Source organism: Pristis pectinata, chromosome 8 (assembly GCF_009764475.1).
Source record: "Pristis pectinata isolate sPriPec2 chromosome 8, sPriPec2.1.pri, whole genome shotgun sequence".
Classification (NCBI taxonomy): domain Eukaryota; kingdom Metazoa; phylum Chordata; class Chondrichthyes; order Rhinopristiformes; family Pristidae; genus Pristis; species Pristis pectinata.
In genome coordinates, this window is record NC_067412.1 from 11,037,679 (window position 1) to 11,051,606 (window position 13,928).

Below are 13,928 nucleotides of genomic sequence, written 5' to 3' on the forward strand. Positions count from 1 at the left end.
TGCCACCTTGTTAATGCACCAATGGATGGGCTGCACTCAGCAGGTATATTACATTTATTCCTTGGAGCGTAGGAGACTGAGGGGTGATCTCCTGGAGGTGTATAAATTCATGATGGGGCGTAGATAAGGTGAACAGTCTTTTTTCCAGGGTTGGGGAATCAAAAACTATAGTTTTAAGATCAGAGGTGAAAGGTTTAATCAGTACCTGAAGGGCAACTTTTTCTTCCCCCCACACAGTGGGTGGAACCAGCTATTTGGAACCAGCTGCCAGAGGAAGTGGTTGAAGCAGGTACATTAGACACTTTTAAGAAGTACGTGGACAGGTACATGGATGACAAGAGTTTAGAGGGATATGGGCCAAGTGCTGGGAAATGGGATCAGCTGGAATACACATCTTTGGTTGCCATGGACACGTATGGGCCATTCTCTGTGCTGTACAAATCAATGATTATTTATCCTTCATGGTGGTACAGTTACCAACAATGTCAGACGTTCAACCCATGCAGAAAATAGTTCTGGGGAGGGAAGGGAAGGGGAGGGCAGGAAGGAGGGCAGGAAGGAAGGGAAGGGAGGGAGGGGAGGAAGGAAGGGAGGGAGGGAAGGGAAGGGAGGGAAGGGAAGGGAGGGAAGGGAAGGGAGGGAAGGGAGGGAAGGGAAGGGAGGGAAGGGAGGGAAGGGAGGGAAGGGAAGGGAGGGAAGGGAGGGGAAGGGAGGGGAGGGAGGGAGGGAAGGGAGGGAGGGAGGGAAGGAAGGGAGGGGAGGAGGGAAGGAAGGGAGGGGAGGAGGGCAGGAAGGGGAGGGAAAGAGGGAGGAAGGGGAGGGAAAGAGGGAGGAAGGGGAGGGAAGAAGGGGAGGGAAGGGGAGGGGAGGAGGGAAGGGGAGGGGAGGGGAGGAGGGAGGGAAGGGGAGGGGAGGAGGAAGGGAAGGGGAGGAGGAAGGGAAGGGGAGGGGAGGGGAGGAGGAAGGGAAGGGGAGGGGAGGGGAGGAGGAAGGGAAGGGGAGGGGAGGAGGGAGGGAAGCCAGACTGCTATTCACCCAGTACAGTCACTACCTGCGCTCCAATGGACGACCATGCCAACTCTCCTGAAGACGCCGCCGTCCAACTGCGCCTGCGCCTAATTCGCAATGCTCCCTGGGACCTTTAGCCCCCCCCCCTCCTCTCTCCTACGCCCCCCCCTCCCTGCGTCGTAAAAAAAACTGCCGGAGAAAACTCCATTTCCCACTATGCCTCTCGGACGCCGCTCGACCCCGAGCAGCCAATCAGCAACCTGGGAACCGCAGGGCGTCGATGAGGTAATGGGTCGCCGAGCGCTTTCAGTAAGAGAATGCTTTGATGAGGTCCGACCTGATGAACAGATGGATTTTTATTCGGGGGAGGGAGAGTGAATGAGAGAGGGGGAAACTTCTCTTTCGCATCTCTCCCGCCCTCCCCCCCCCCCTCACCTCTCTGGTTGTGGCTGGTTATTCCCTTCCCCACACTCCTCCCGGAGAATGGAAAAGGAGAGAGAGGAGGAGAAGGGTGGAGGAAGGAAAGTAGTGAGTGAGGTGTGTGGTGAGCTGTCAGGACCTGGTGCTGCTGGCGGCGGCGGCGGCGCGCTTTGATGTCGGCTCGCGGTGCAGGGGCTTCGAGTTGAATCGTTGTCGGCGGTTAGTGGCGGGCGGGCGGCCGGGCGGCGAGCGCCGGCAACGGGAGGCAGCGGCGTCGACATTTCTCCTCAGCTCCCGGGGGAGGGGGGGGGAAAGAAAAAGACATTATAAAACCCTCTTCCTCCCCTTCAAACCCCCCCCTCTCTCTTCTTCAAGATCAACGCCGTTCCCGGGAGGGTGTTTTTTCAAAAAAAAAATCTGGGTCTTTGTTTAAATTCTATTTAATCGAGGAGGGGGAGGGTTTTATTTTAAATTTTAAAGATATATATATTATATATATACACGTTAAAGTAAATCATGGAAGAGCCGGGGCGGAGGCGGCCGTCGCCGCCGTTTCTACCCGGCCGTCGCGGCGGATCGTCGTCCTGGAAGAAACTTTGCAACAGATTCGGCTGGGGCGAGGAGTTGTTGCCCGCCGCGGTACATGTGTAGGACGGAGGGGGTGGGTGTCAGAGTGAACAGGTAAATCCGACCCTTTCTGTACGTTTGTGTGTGTGTGTGTGTGGGGGGGGGGGGTGCAAAGAGAGAGAAGGGACAGGGGGCTGTGAAAGTGGCTCAGCCACCCTGCGGCAAACTAATTTTTTTTTGGTGCTGGTGCTGGGGGGGGTGAGGTTAAAGCAACAGCAAAAGTACTTGCATTGCTGCAAATTCTGGGACTTGCACTTTGCTTAAAAGAAAATTCTGGGACTTGCAACTTTCTTGATCAGTTTGCACGGATCAGGTTTGTAATGCACGTTTTCTCCCCCCCCCCCCACCCCGAAGAACAACCACACTCCATTCCTGTGCGGTGTGCCAACTCTTTTCTACTTTTATAGCAGCGAAAGAAGGAAGCTGCAGTTCCTCCATAAAGGAAACATCTCTTTTTTGGAAGAGGGGTTGCAAAGGATCCACTCACTTAATGGCTGGAAACTTTGCCCAACTTCACAGTTGTTGGTCCAAATAGTAGTGACATCTGTTCGCGTTCCTGAGCTGAATTAGCTGTTACATTGCGTACAAAAACATTAGCTGAACGCAAAAGTGGTGCTTCAGCGTTTGTCCATTGGTTTTAATGTTACTCTTGTCAACTAAACGTAAAAGCATTGACCTGTATCTTTTAGCTTTTCAACAGCAATTTTGGCAGGTGCTCTCCATCCTATCTTTATTTTGTACTGATCGCATTCATTCTGTCGGCACACTGCCTATATTTTAATATCTTCATTATAGCCAACTCGTTTCGTGATTTTTTAATCAACATTCTGTATGTTTTCAAAGTTCTCTCCCACTCCCCGACGTGTATTTGGATTATATTGAGGACAGGCCAGAGGGTTGAACGATATTTAAGGAACTTGGTAGACGTGGTATATTACACAGTTCGTAAAAGAGATTCCATTTGTAATCTAGTAGTTTAATGCAATTATTTAACTGACAGGCGAGTACTGGAATTACTAAGAATTGAATCTTTTGCGAACAATGTGTAATTGCGATTTGTTTTTTATAGTGTAAGCATTAGTGGGAAGTTTGACCTTGCCTGACCTTTGAACTTAGAATATAAATTACTCCTTTGCTTATCACAAGTCGATCCAGAAATCAGTTAAACTAAAAACGGACAAATTAGGATGAAGTGACTTGGGTTCTTTAAGTCCATTGATATTTCTAAAATATTATTTTAAGACATAAGTTACAGCGGAGGATGGACTAGAAAGTTTTAAGGATGTGAAAATCAAATATCTAGAACATTTTGTCTTTGAGGTTTTTAATACATGGCTATAATACGAACACTTTAAGGGGTTATGGTAACTTGGATTGCAAGTGTAAATATGCATATTGGGTCTCAAGGGGTTAAATCAATTAAAAAACACAATTATTACATATGTTCACTTTTATTGCAATTAATTCAATAATTGTTTCAAAGGATAATAAGTACCAGGTTAAAATGCACTAGTGACATTAGCCATGGAACATCTAAGGACTGCTGATGGTGGTTCGAGATAACTGCATTTTTTACTTTGTATTATGATTCGGTGGTGAAAAGAAATCGTAACACATTTTAACTGTTTCTGACCAGATATAATTACGCACAGAGATCCCTTAAGTTGTTTTGCATTCCGGGTTTTGACTTTCTTTCCAACTCTGAATGTCTTGCGCCCTTTAATTCTATTTTGGCCTATACCAACATAAAAATAGCAAGCAAAATACAGTCTGTTATTAGTGGCGATATTTTTCTGAAAATTTTCTGCTATCGGTAAATATTTTTACTGCCCCAAAAGTGGTTGTTCGTGTGAAGTTGACCCCAATAACGTAGACCCCAGTTTACACAATGCAGCATTTAGCATGGCGATTTGAAATTATTTGCAAGTACCAATGATTCATGCGATTTTCTATGGGAATGTAAACATCTTTGGTTGTGTTTGGTTAATCCTGTCTAGTATTTAGGACATTTCTAATGAATGAAGTACTTGCGCACATTGGTTTGATTGCGAGAATGACATCGTGTGGAATACAAAGACATTCGAATAGATAGAATTGACATCCTCAGGAGTATTGAGATTTTATTGCGCGAAGTACAAATCACGATGACCAAAAAAAGTGTTGAATTTATATTTTTTTGGAATTTTTGCACGTGTTTTTTTTGCCGGGTATTATTAGTGTTTTAGGCCAATGGATTTTCGGTTTGTATGATGTGCGTATCTGAATGTTTGGTGAACTCCATGCAGTGCAAATACCAGGACAGGGGGCGCTATTTGGATCGTCTTAGAGGGGGCCAGGGAATGTGTATGTGTCTCTGAGTGTGCGAGAGATTGAAAATAACAAAGAAAGTGTTTAAGTATTTTCCTGTTGTTAATAACCTTTGGGCGTTTGGATTTTAAAGATCTCTGATGCACGCATAAGCAGAGCACAGATTTTTAAAGGTAGGTCGTGAAGGTAGGAACGTGTTTAATTGCAGTGTGAGGTAGAGGTTCCTGAAAATGTGCAAAGGGGGGCGGTGAGTTGACTCGTACTTGGATTTTATGCCAATCATTTCTAGATCAAGTTTAGATGAGATTTGTTTCTAGCGGGGTCTTTCCTAGATTAATTACTGCTATGGTACTCGATGTTAGAAAGTTGTATAAACTGGAATGTTATTAAAGCAAGGGGCCTGGACTGTTTCTATTAGAAACAAGCGAGAACTGCAAGTAGCTAAAAGGGGTCTCGTTTGCACTTTCCCATCCCCCCACGTTGTCGGAGAGGCCAAGAAATGAATGTGATGCGGGCTGCAGATGCATCAGTCAGATCAAGAGGACTCATGCACAAACATCTCGCAAGTGTAAGGTACAGCGATTCTGTTCCAACCTGATCTGCAATCTCTGCAACTAGCATGTTTAGATAGATCTATTTAACTATAGTTTGAAGGTGGACGATTAAAGATTTGCCCTTCAGGAAAGGATTCAGTGGTAAAAGTATCTAAGGAATAATAGCTTAAACATCGTAGCAGATTAAACAGCGATTGTAGGTGGTTTCAAAACATCAAACGGGCAGGCTGCTTTTAAATGAAGGTCGATGCCTGCGAGTATAGAGTATCGTTTGATTATTTTTATATTCGGTATATGTCATCGGAACAGTTTTTTTGAAGATCTATTTTAATTGCTCTTTAATTTAAAATATTGGCTGAATATGTCTGGATTTTTGTGCAGATGATGGCCGTTTAGTTTGTTCACCCTTTTATTCTGCAACACAAGATGCGTTTTCAAGCAGGATTTTTAAAACAGAAAATGAATATATTTATCAGCAGTTGGTTCCCCTGTGGAGTGCATCATTGGAAAGTAGGCCACTCTAGATCTAATGTAGATTGCTTTAACAATTCCTGATATTCTGATCTTCCCTATTAGCACAATGCAAAATTTTTAATCAGCGAAATCGATTCTGCACAAATTCACATTTGAGTTTCTGTATTATATTTTTAAATATGCAAGGTGGTTTAACCTTGTTGGAAATTTACACTATTTCAAGTCTGTGCACACAGTTTAACTTGAAAAATAACAGGATTGACAGCACTGCAAAAGTTATGCACATTCTGTGTTGTTACAATTATAAAGTTTACTTTAAATTAATAAATTATTAAACCATTTGTATGAGGTGCCTGGGATGGGTATTCCCCAGCAAAGTGTTTGGGGCTTTCATCTAAGCTGCCCTTCCCCTCTTGTAGGAGTCGGAATGTTGCAGAGTCTCTTATTCTACTTGTGGTTCTCTCAATTTTAATGGGATGTCCTTTGCTTCCCCTAAGAGATCCTGTTCTTGTATATTGTACAGTCTACATAATATTCAAGTTGGACATAATGCAAAATATATTTTGTTACATTCAATTTAAATCTTTGCCCTTGTCCAAAAATAACACGTAAATCTGATTTCAGTTGGAAGTCTAAATGGACTGTGATTCTATTATACACAAACCAGTTTAGTTTAAGTTGAAGTGACAGCCAGCTTTTAGGAAGTATAGTAAAGGAAAGTTTTGATTTGCTGTTCTACCTTAAAAGAAATAATTTTGGTTTTAAAGAAGGCTATGGACTTGGGTTTCTATGGTACTGTGGTACCTGTCACAATTTTGTAATGTAGGAAATGCAGTAGCCACTTTGCACGTAGCAAGCTCTTGCAAACGGCAGTGCAAAATCATACAGAAACAGCAAGGGAAATAATCGTGTTGCGTCATCTAATTGTTCTGAGTATGGTTTAGTGTAAATGATGATTTGTTGAGCTTGCACAGAAACAGTACTACTTCTGCAAATATTCAATATATTAGGTGGGGGGGGAATGTCATTTATGAATGGGTGTGAGGAGACATTGGCTGCTTGGGTTTACGTTTTTGTGGATGTAATGCAGCAAGTAGTTTTCATTTGATTTATAATATTGGGAATCTTAATTTTTAATGGATGATGGTGCCTAGAAGTATTCTAATTAACAAGAAAGTTAACAAGAAATAATCAAATGATAGAACTTCCTATTTTCGATAAAAGTGTAGATTTTCTATTTTGATGAAACTGCAGTTACCTAGAATATCTTTGTTAGTGGATGTGAAAACCATGAAATAAAACTATGGTAATGTCAAGTGTTCACCTGTAACTGAAAAATGTGATGGGAGTGAATTTTGGTAGGTAACAAGATGCATAAAGATTAGAAATGATCATTTCTGGTCATTCATTCCGTGAATGGTTTTGTATCATTGTCTATCGAGATTTTGAGTTGTGATTGGAAGACTGACAGCATGGCTATCAAAAATTGCAAACAATATCTTTCATCGGGAAATTATCTTTCTAAACAAAAATTACACAAGGCAACATCTTTTGTAACACCACATTATCTCAGTGCACTTCAAGACAACTTAGTTATTTTTCAGGTGTAGTTGTATTTGTAATGAGAGACATTATAATTAGACCATTTGCATATAGCAAGAACTGAGGAAATGCGGTGAGTTAACTGATGAGATCTGTTTTAATCTTGTTTGAATGTTGGATGTTACCAGAGTCGAGGAGAACACCCCAGTTCTTAATGGGATTTATAATATGCACCTGATAGGGCAGATGGAGTTGGGTTTAATGGCTTCTTTGAAAGTTCATACCTTGATAATCCACTGAAATGTCAATCTTAAATGTCCTCAAATTCAGGAGCAGCTTGTACCCACAATTTTATAATGCCAGTGATAATGCTGCTATGAAGCAAACTCTGATGCATAGAATTTACTTTTAATTAATTTAAAATAACTGCTGTAGTTACTAAGTTGTAAACAAATCTTTTTCCTAGTATTCTGTTCATTGAGAAATAAAGCTTCTGCAAGAAATATATCAGAATCTCAGACTTGAATACTGCTGCAGTTTCCCATACTGCGTTTCAACCAACAGAACCAACTCCAAATGGTACCACCCACCCATCAACGATTTGTGAACTATGGTCATGTGAACGTCTTGGTTTGAAACGCATGAGAAAATTGTGCCATTCCTTTGTAGGAAAAATGGTAAAGTGAATGTTAAGTAAGATCTTTATAGAATTATCAGGAATGGTTCATCTTTTATAGTGCAAAGTATTGTTTCAGTGTTGAAAGTAATGTTTGCTTGTGATACGATAATAGGATATGAATGTTGAAGAATGTTTGAGATGAAGTGATGTTGAAAAGACATGGTAAAAGACACGCTCATTCCACTTTCATTCGTTCATAATATTATAGGGAAAAAGGGATCGGAAAAGGATGTTCGTTTTGACCTGATAGCTGTAATTTGCTGCTCAAGTCTTCTTCATTTCTGATGTACAATAAAGCACAATATATTTGCTGCTTTGTTAACCTATTTGCGGAAATTAACTTTTTGTTTTTAATTACAGGGAGAATACAATACTACCAATATTTGTTTTCTGCTTGAATACTTGACCTTGGGAAGAATTGGGATTGTACTGGATTTGGTGCTGTGTGTGTGGTCGCTACAAAAATGAATGCAAGGGGAAAGGCATATTTGGCAGACCTAGGGGGAAGCTTCACTGAAGATGCACCAAGGCCACCTGTCCCGGGTGAAGAAGGTGAGCTGGCATCCACAGACAGTAGGCAATTAAATCACAGTTTCTACCCCATAAAAAATGATGGGCTTAAAAGTGAGGCATCAACAGCAACCCCACGGAGGCCAGATTTGGATTTGGGTTATGAACCAGAGGGGAGTGCTTCACCAACACCCCCATACCTGAAATGGGCAGAGTCGTTACACTCTTTACTGGATGATCAGGATGGAATAAATTTATTCAGGACTTTCTTAAAGCAAGAAGACTGTGTGGACCTTTTGGATTTTTGGTTTGCATGCAGTGGATTCAGGAAACTGGAACCTAATGATTCTAATGAAGAAAAGAGGCTTAAATTAGCAAAAGCCATATACAAGAAATACATTCTGGACAATAATGGTATTGTATCTAGGCAGATCAAACCTGCCACAAAAAGTTTCATAAAGGATTGTGTTATGAAGCAACAGATAGACCCTGCTATGTTTGACCAGGCCCAAACTGAAATTCAGACAATGATGGAGGAGAACACCTACCCTGTATTCCTGAAGTCTGATATTTATTTGGAATATACAAGGACAGGTGGAGAAAGTCCAAAGTTGTTTAGCGATCAGAGCTCGGGGTCTGGCACAGGAAAAGCACTGTTAGGATATTTACCTACTTTGAATGAGGATGAGGAATGGAAATGTGACCAAGACACAGATGAACAAAAAGGGAGAGATTTGGCTACTGTTAACAGACTTACACAGAAGTTGCTCATGGATACAGCACCACAACGTGCTGGTCCAACCAGGCGATTCGACGAGGCTCGGGAATACAGGTAAATGGCTTGGTGGTATTAAGTTAATCTTGAAATATTGATTGCAGTAAAATCCATTGTTATTACTGGGCTTAACAACGGTATGTTTTGTGGCCAAGCCACAGCTGAGCATAAGTTGGCCCTTAAAATTTTCAAGCTTATTCTGCTATTTGGTAAGATTTTGGTTGATCCAATTTGTTTTATCTTCCAATGGAAGTTTTTGCAATCTCTTTGTCTCTTTTAAACTTTAGCTGCATTTTATTTGCTGAAATGCTCCTTGAAACTTGATTGTAATTGCTTTAATGGCAGAAAGAACTTTTTCTTGTGTTTTGCTCCTCACTTACCCGATTTGAAGTTAATGTGTACTCTGCTGCTATTGCTGATAATGATTTCAGTATGTGTTAGTCAATCAAACTATATTCAGTGTGTAAAATCGGTTTTTGGGGTTACTATGTGGTCACGATGATGGAACAAAAGTTGGTTAATTCTTTTGCTTTTAATTTATCAATTGCATTTATTGGTCATAATTAAACTGTTACAAGACATTCTGCTCTTCTCTCTATGAAAACTATGCTCAGCCCAGTCTATTTGTAATAGTTCAGCATAGAAAGGAAAAGAGTATTTCTATGAAAATTGTTAGATTGGTTGTAGTCCAGAGCAGACTTGTGTTGAGGTATTACTTTTTTTCATCTCTAATATTCTCCTTGTATAGTAAAACTAGTATTGTAAATTTGAAGAGTTCTCACCAGTAGTCTTGTGGTCAATCCAGGCTTTCTTCCGAAGCTAGAAGGGGTAAACTGTAATGCATTCCAAGGCCTGCTGATAGTATACAAAGCTAAACTTTGCACGTGTAATGACGCAGAACTCATGGTGATTCATTCAGTACTCGAAGAAATTGACAGCTTCTAAAGTACATGTGTGCAGTTAAACAAATCCAGAAATGGCCATCGGTACTTCCCTATTCGACTACAGAATATACTATTAACAGCCGTCTCCACCAGTAATAAGTATATAGATGAAAGCTTTGTGTATTTATGACCAATTCTTCTTGTAAACTACCCAGAAAATATTGTGCTTTATAGCATTAGGTGTATGTGAGCTTTTAAGACTGGATTAGGCATAATTACTCAAATTCTATGACCTTGAGCTAATTTGTTTGTGGCATGTAATTCCTGCAGATTAATCAAATATGGTATGAGTTTTAAAATAAGATATTTTAGCTTTAAATGTCTTCATTTCTACATTTTTAAAAATTGTCTAGTCAGCATCAGGCTATTACGGTTGACCTTGGAAGCAAACATTGTAAAAAGATGCTGGAGATTTTTCAAATAAGTTACCCTATCATTGAAGGCAAGGTGTTGGACATAGACTTCTAATCACAGGCTTGATTTGTACACTTGGCTTTCTGCTGGATGAGAAATTAATTAAATAAATTGACCAAAATATACGTGGTCTCAAATCAGCTAAAAGGTCTTGATTAGTACGCAACCTGAATAAAAGGGCACGCAGAATTGGAATATTTAAAATACAGAAAATGCTAGAAGTGCCAGGGTTGCCTTGGTAAATGCTGTTCATGTCTGGTAGATTAATGAGGGCAATTCTGAAGTAAACTCAAAATTGTTGGATTTGATAGAGTCCTAAAGGCTGGCTTGTGCATTGAACGAAGGTGCTCTGCAAAGTGGTCACCCAGTTGGTGGTGTTTTGCCAATGTAAAGGAGATCAAGTCTTTATTTAATCTCTCTCTAATTTCCCTCATTAATTTATCAGGTTTGTAATCATCATATCATACTGGCCTTGCTGTATCAGAAAGATGCCCTTTGTCATCACTACTTCAATGTTAAAGTTTATTTTAACAATAATACCATTACTGTCTCCTTTTCAGCTTTATTTACTTTTCAACTTCTGGTGAAGGGTCTGTGACCAGAATCATTCTGTTTATTTCTACAGATGCTAGCTGATCTGAGTGTTTCCAGTATTTTGTTTTATTTCAAATTTCTAATATCTGTAGTTTTTGATTGTCATATTTTAAAGTAATTTGAGCAGCATCTTTTTTTTACTCAAAAATGGGGGATTTTCCAACATCCTTTGAGAAGTATAAATGTCTGAGCCATCATTTCTGCCAAAGGGAACTGGTTTAAATTTCAAAACTCTTTCATCTTGCCTCCTGCTGGTTGTTGGGTGCCTGTATAAAATTTAATCTTTTCCTCCTTATCACGAGCAGTTGGCAAAAGTAATTTGGGCACGATAAAGAGCCAAATGTGCACAATGTATGTGAATGCCATTCTTCTAAGCAATATTTCAGAGGTGCTGCCACAGTTGAAATTTTAATTCTTTTGAGAATATTGGATTAAGTAACTCATTCAGATTAACCCTGTTTTACCAAAAGACTGAAGTGCTTGTGCATTGCTACAAACCAATTAACTTTAAGAACCTGCTTCAAATAAAGCAAAAGAATTCGGATCTAATCCATTAGTTTGTCCATGTACTTGCAACCAACAAGCTCTGTTCATGTAATGGTAACTATTAAGAAACCACATGTACTCTTAAATGTCATTTCAAAAAGACCTGTTAAATCAAGCAAAAAGGAATTTGAGATTGGGATCCAAGGTGCAAGATTGAAATTTTATTTGAACCATTGAGTATATGCCCCTAACTGAACTGATGTAGCATTGGCCTAGCAGTACACAATGCTCTGCTTGCAACAAAACCTCTGCCTTCATAGCTGGGGCAGAAAAGTATACCAGTCCTTGCAAAAGACTTTAAACATTAAGCAAAGTGTATATTGTTGAAACAACACCGTGGCCTGGTTTATTTGTATTTAAACATGGTCAAATTGATTCTGTTTTGTGCAAATTACTTGCAAATGGTGTGTCGGTACTCCCAACTGAGACTAGTTCTTCAAATGGTGGATGTATTAATCTATGAACTCCTACTAAGTGGTATTGGTTTTGGCCCAGAGGGCTCATGGAACATAGAACATAAATAGTGGGCCAAAGGGTCTGTACTGTAGTGCCGACATTTTATCCTGCTCTAAGATCTATCTAACCCTTCCCTCCCACATAGCCCTCCATTTTTCTATCATTCATGTGCCTATCTAAGAGTCTCTTAAATGTTCCTGATGTATCTGCCTCTGCCAGCAGTGCATTCCACACACCCACTACTCTGTTTTTAAAAAAAACTTGCCTCTGACATCCCCCCCCATGCCTTCCTCCAATCACCTTAAAATTATGCCCCCTCATGTTTGACATTATCACTCTGGGGGGAAAAAGTCCCTGACTGTCCACTCGATCTATGCCTCTTATCTTGTATACCTCTATCGTCACCTCTCATCCTCCTTCACTCCAAAGAGAAAAGCCCTAGCTCGCTCAACCTATCCTCATGAGACATGCTCTCCAATCCAGGCAGCATCCTGGTAAATCTCCTTTGCGCCTTCTCTAAAGTTTCCACATCCTTCCTATAATGAGGCAACCAGAACTGAACACACTACTCCGAGTGTGGTCTAACATGGCTGCAACATTACCTCACGGCTCTTGAACTCAATACCCTGACTATTGAAGGCCAACGCTCCATACGCCGCCATAACAACCCTATCAACCTGCGCAGCAACCTTGAGGGATCTATGGATGTACACCTCAAGATTCCCTCTTCCTCCACACTATTAAGAATCCTGCCATTAATCTTGTATTCTGCCTTGAAATTCAATCTTCCAAAGTGTATCACTTCGCACTTTTCAGGGTTAAACTCCATCTGCCACTTCTCAGCCCAGCTCTGTATCCTATCAATGTCCTGCTGTAACCTACAGCAACTTTCTACACTGTTTACAACACCACTAACCTTCGTGTCATCTGCAAACTTACTAACCCACCCTTCCACATCCTTATCCAAGTCATTTATAAAAGTCACAAAGAGGAGGGGTCCCATAACAGATCCCTGCAGAACACCACTGGTCACCGACCCCCAGGTAGCTTGCGCTCCATCTACCACCACCCTCTGTCTTCTATGGGTGAGCCAATTCTGAATCCACACAGCCAAGTTTCCCTGGGTCCCATGCCTCCTGACTTTCTGAATGAGTCTTCCATGAGGAACCTTATTAAACGCCTTACTAAAATCAATGTGCACCACGTCCACTTCTCTACCTTCATCAATATGCTTTTTCACATCCTCAAAGAATTTAATCAGGCTCGTGAGGCATGACCTGCCCCTCACGAAGCCATGCTGACTGTCCCTAATCAGCCTATGCTTCACCAAATGCCCATAAATCCTGTCTCCTAAGAATCTTCAGTAATTTGCCCACCACTCAGGTAAGACCACTGTAATTCCCAGGGTTATCCCTACTCCCTTGCTTGAACAAAGTAACAACATTTGCCGCCCTCCAATCATCTGGCACTATATGTGTGACCAATGAAGACACACAGATCATTGCCAAGGGTGCAGCAACCTCTTTCCGCTTCCCGTAATAACCTTGGATATATTCTGTCTGGCCCCGGTGACTTGTCTATCCTAATGTTTTTCAAAAGTTCCAGCACATCTCTTTCCTCATGTCGACATGCCCTAGCGTTTCAGCCTGTTGTACACCATCCTCACAAATGTCCCTTTCACTGGTGAATACTGAAGCAAAGTATTCATTAAGGACCTCCCATACCTCTTCTGACTCCAGACACGTTTCCTCTTTTATCCCTGATCAGTCCTACCCACATGCTAGTCATCCTCTTGTTCTTCACATACACGTAGAATGCCTTGGGGTTTTCTTTAATCCTACTCGCCAAGGTCTTCTCATGCCTCCTAGCTCTCCTAAGTCCATTCTTAAGCTCCCTCGTGGTTACCTTGTAACTCTCCAGAGCCCTGTCTGATCCTTGCTTTATAAACCGTGGGTAAGCTTCTTTCTTCCTCTTGACAAGATATTTTACATCTCTTGTCAACAATGGTTCCTTCTTTCTACCTTCCTTACCCTAGCTCAATGGGACAAACCTATCCAGAACCCCATGCAAGTACTCTG

General features: G+C 41.2%; 1 protein-coding gene across 7 annotated transcripts in view; it reads left to right on the plus strand.

Moving 5' to 3' along the window:
- The window catches only part of axin1 (axin 1), a 255,792-nt gene that overhangs the window by 149,395 nt on the left and 92,469 nt on the right, over nt 1–13,928 (plus strand). Inside the window, exons 1-2 of one of the 7 annotated variants that reach the window (XM_052021869.1) lie at nt 1,203–1,293; nt 7,972–8,953. In XM_052021869.1, coding sequence (XP_051877829.1) covers nt 8,076–8,953 — 878 coding nt within the window. In that variant the 5' untranslated portion in view covers nt 1,203–1,293; nt 7,972–8,075. Of the gene's footprint in view, nt 1–1,202; nt 1,294–1,325; nt 2,110–4,428; nt 4,536–7,971; nt 8,954–13,928 lie in introns of those variants that run through there. The other 6 variants (XM_052021872.1, XM_052021871.1, XM_052021866.1 and 3 more) reach the window with 6 other exon arrangements.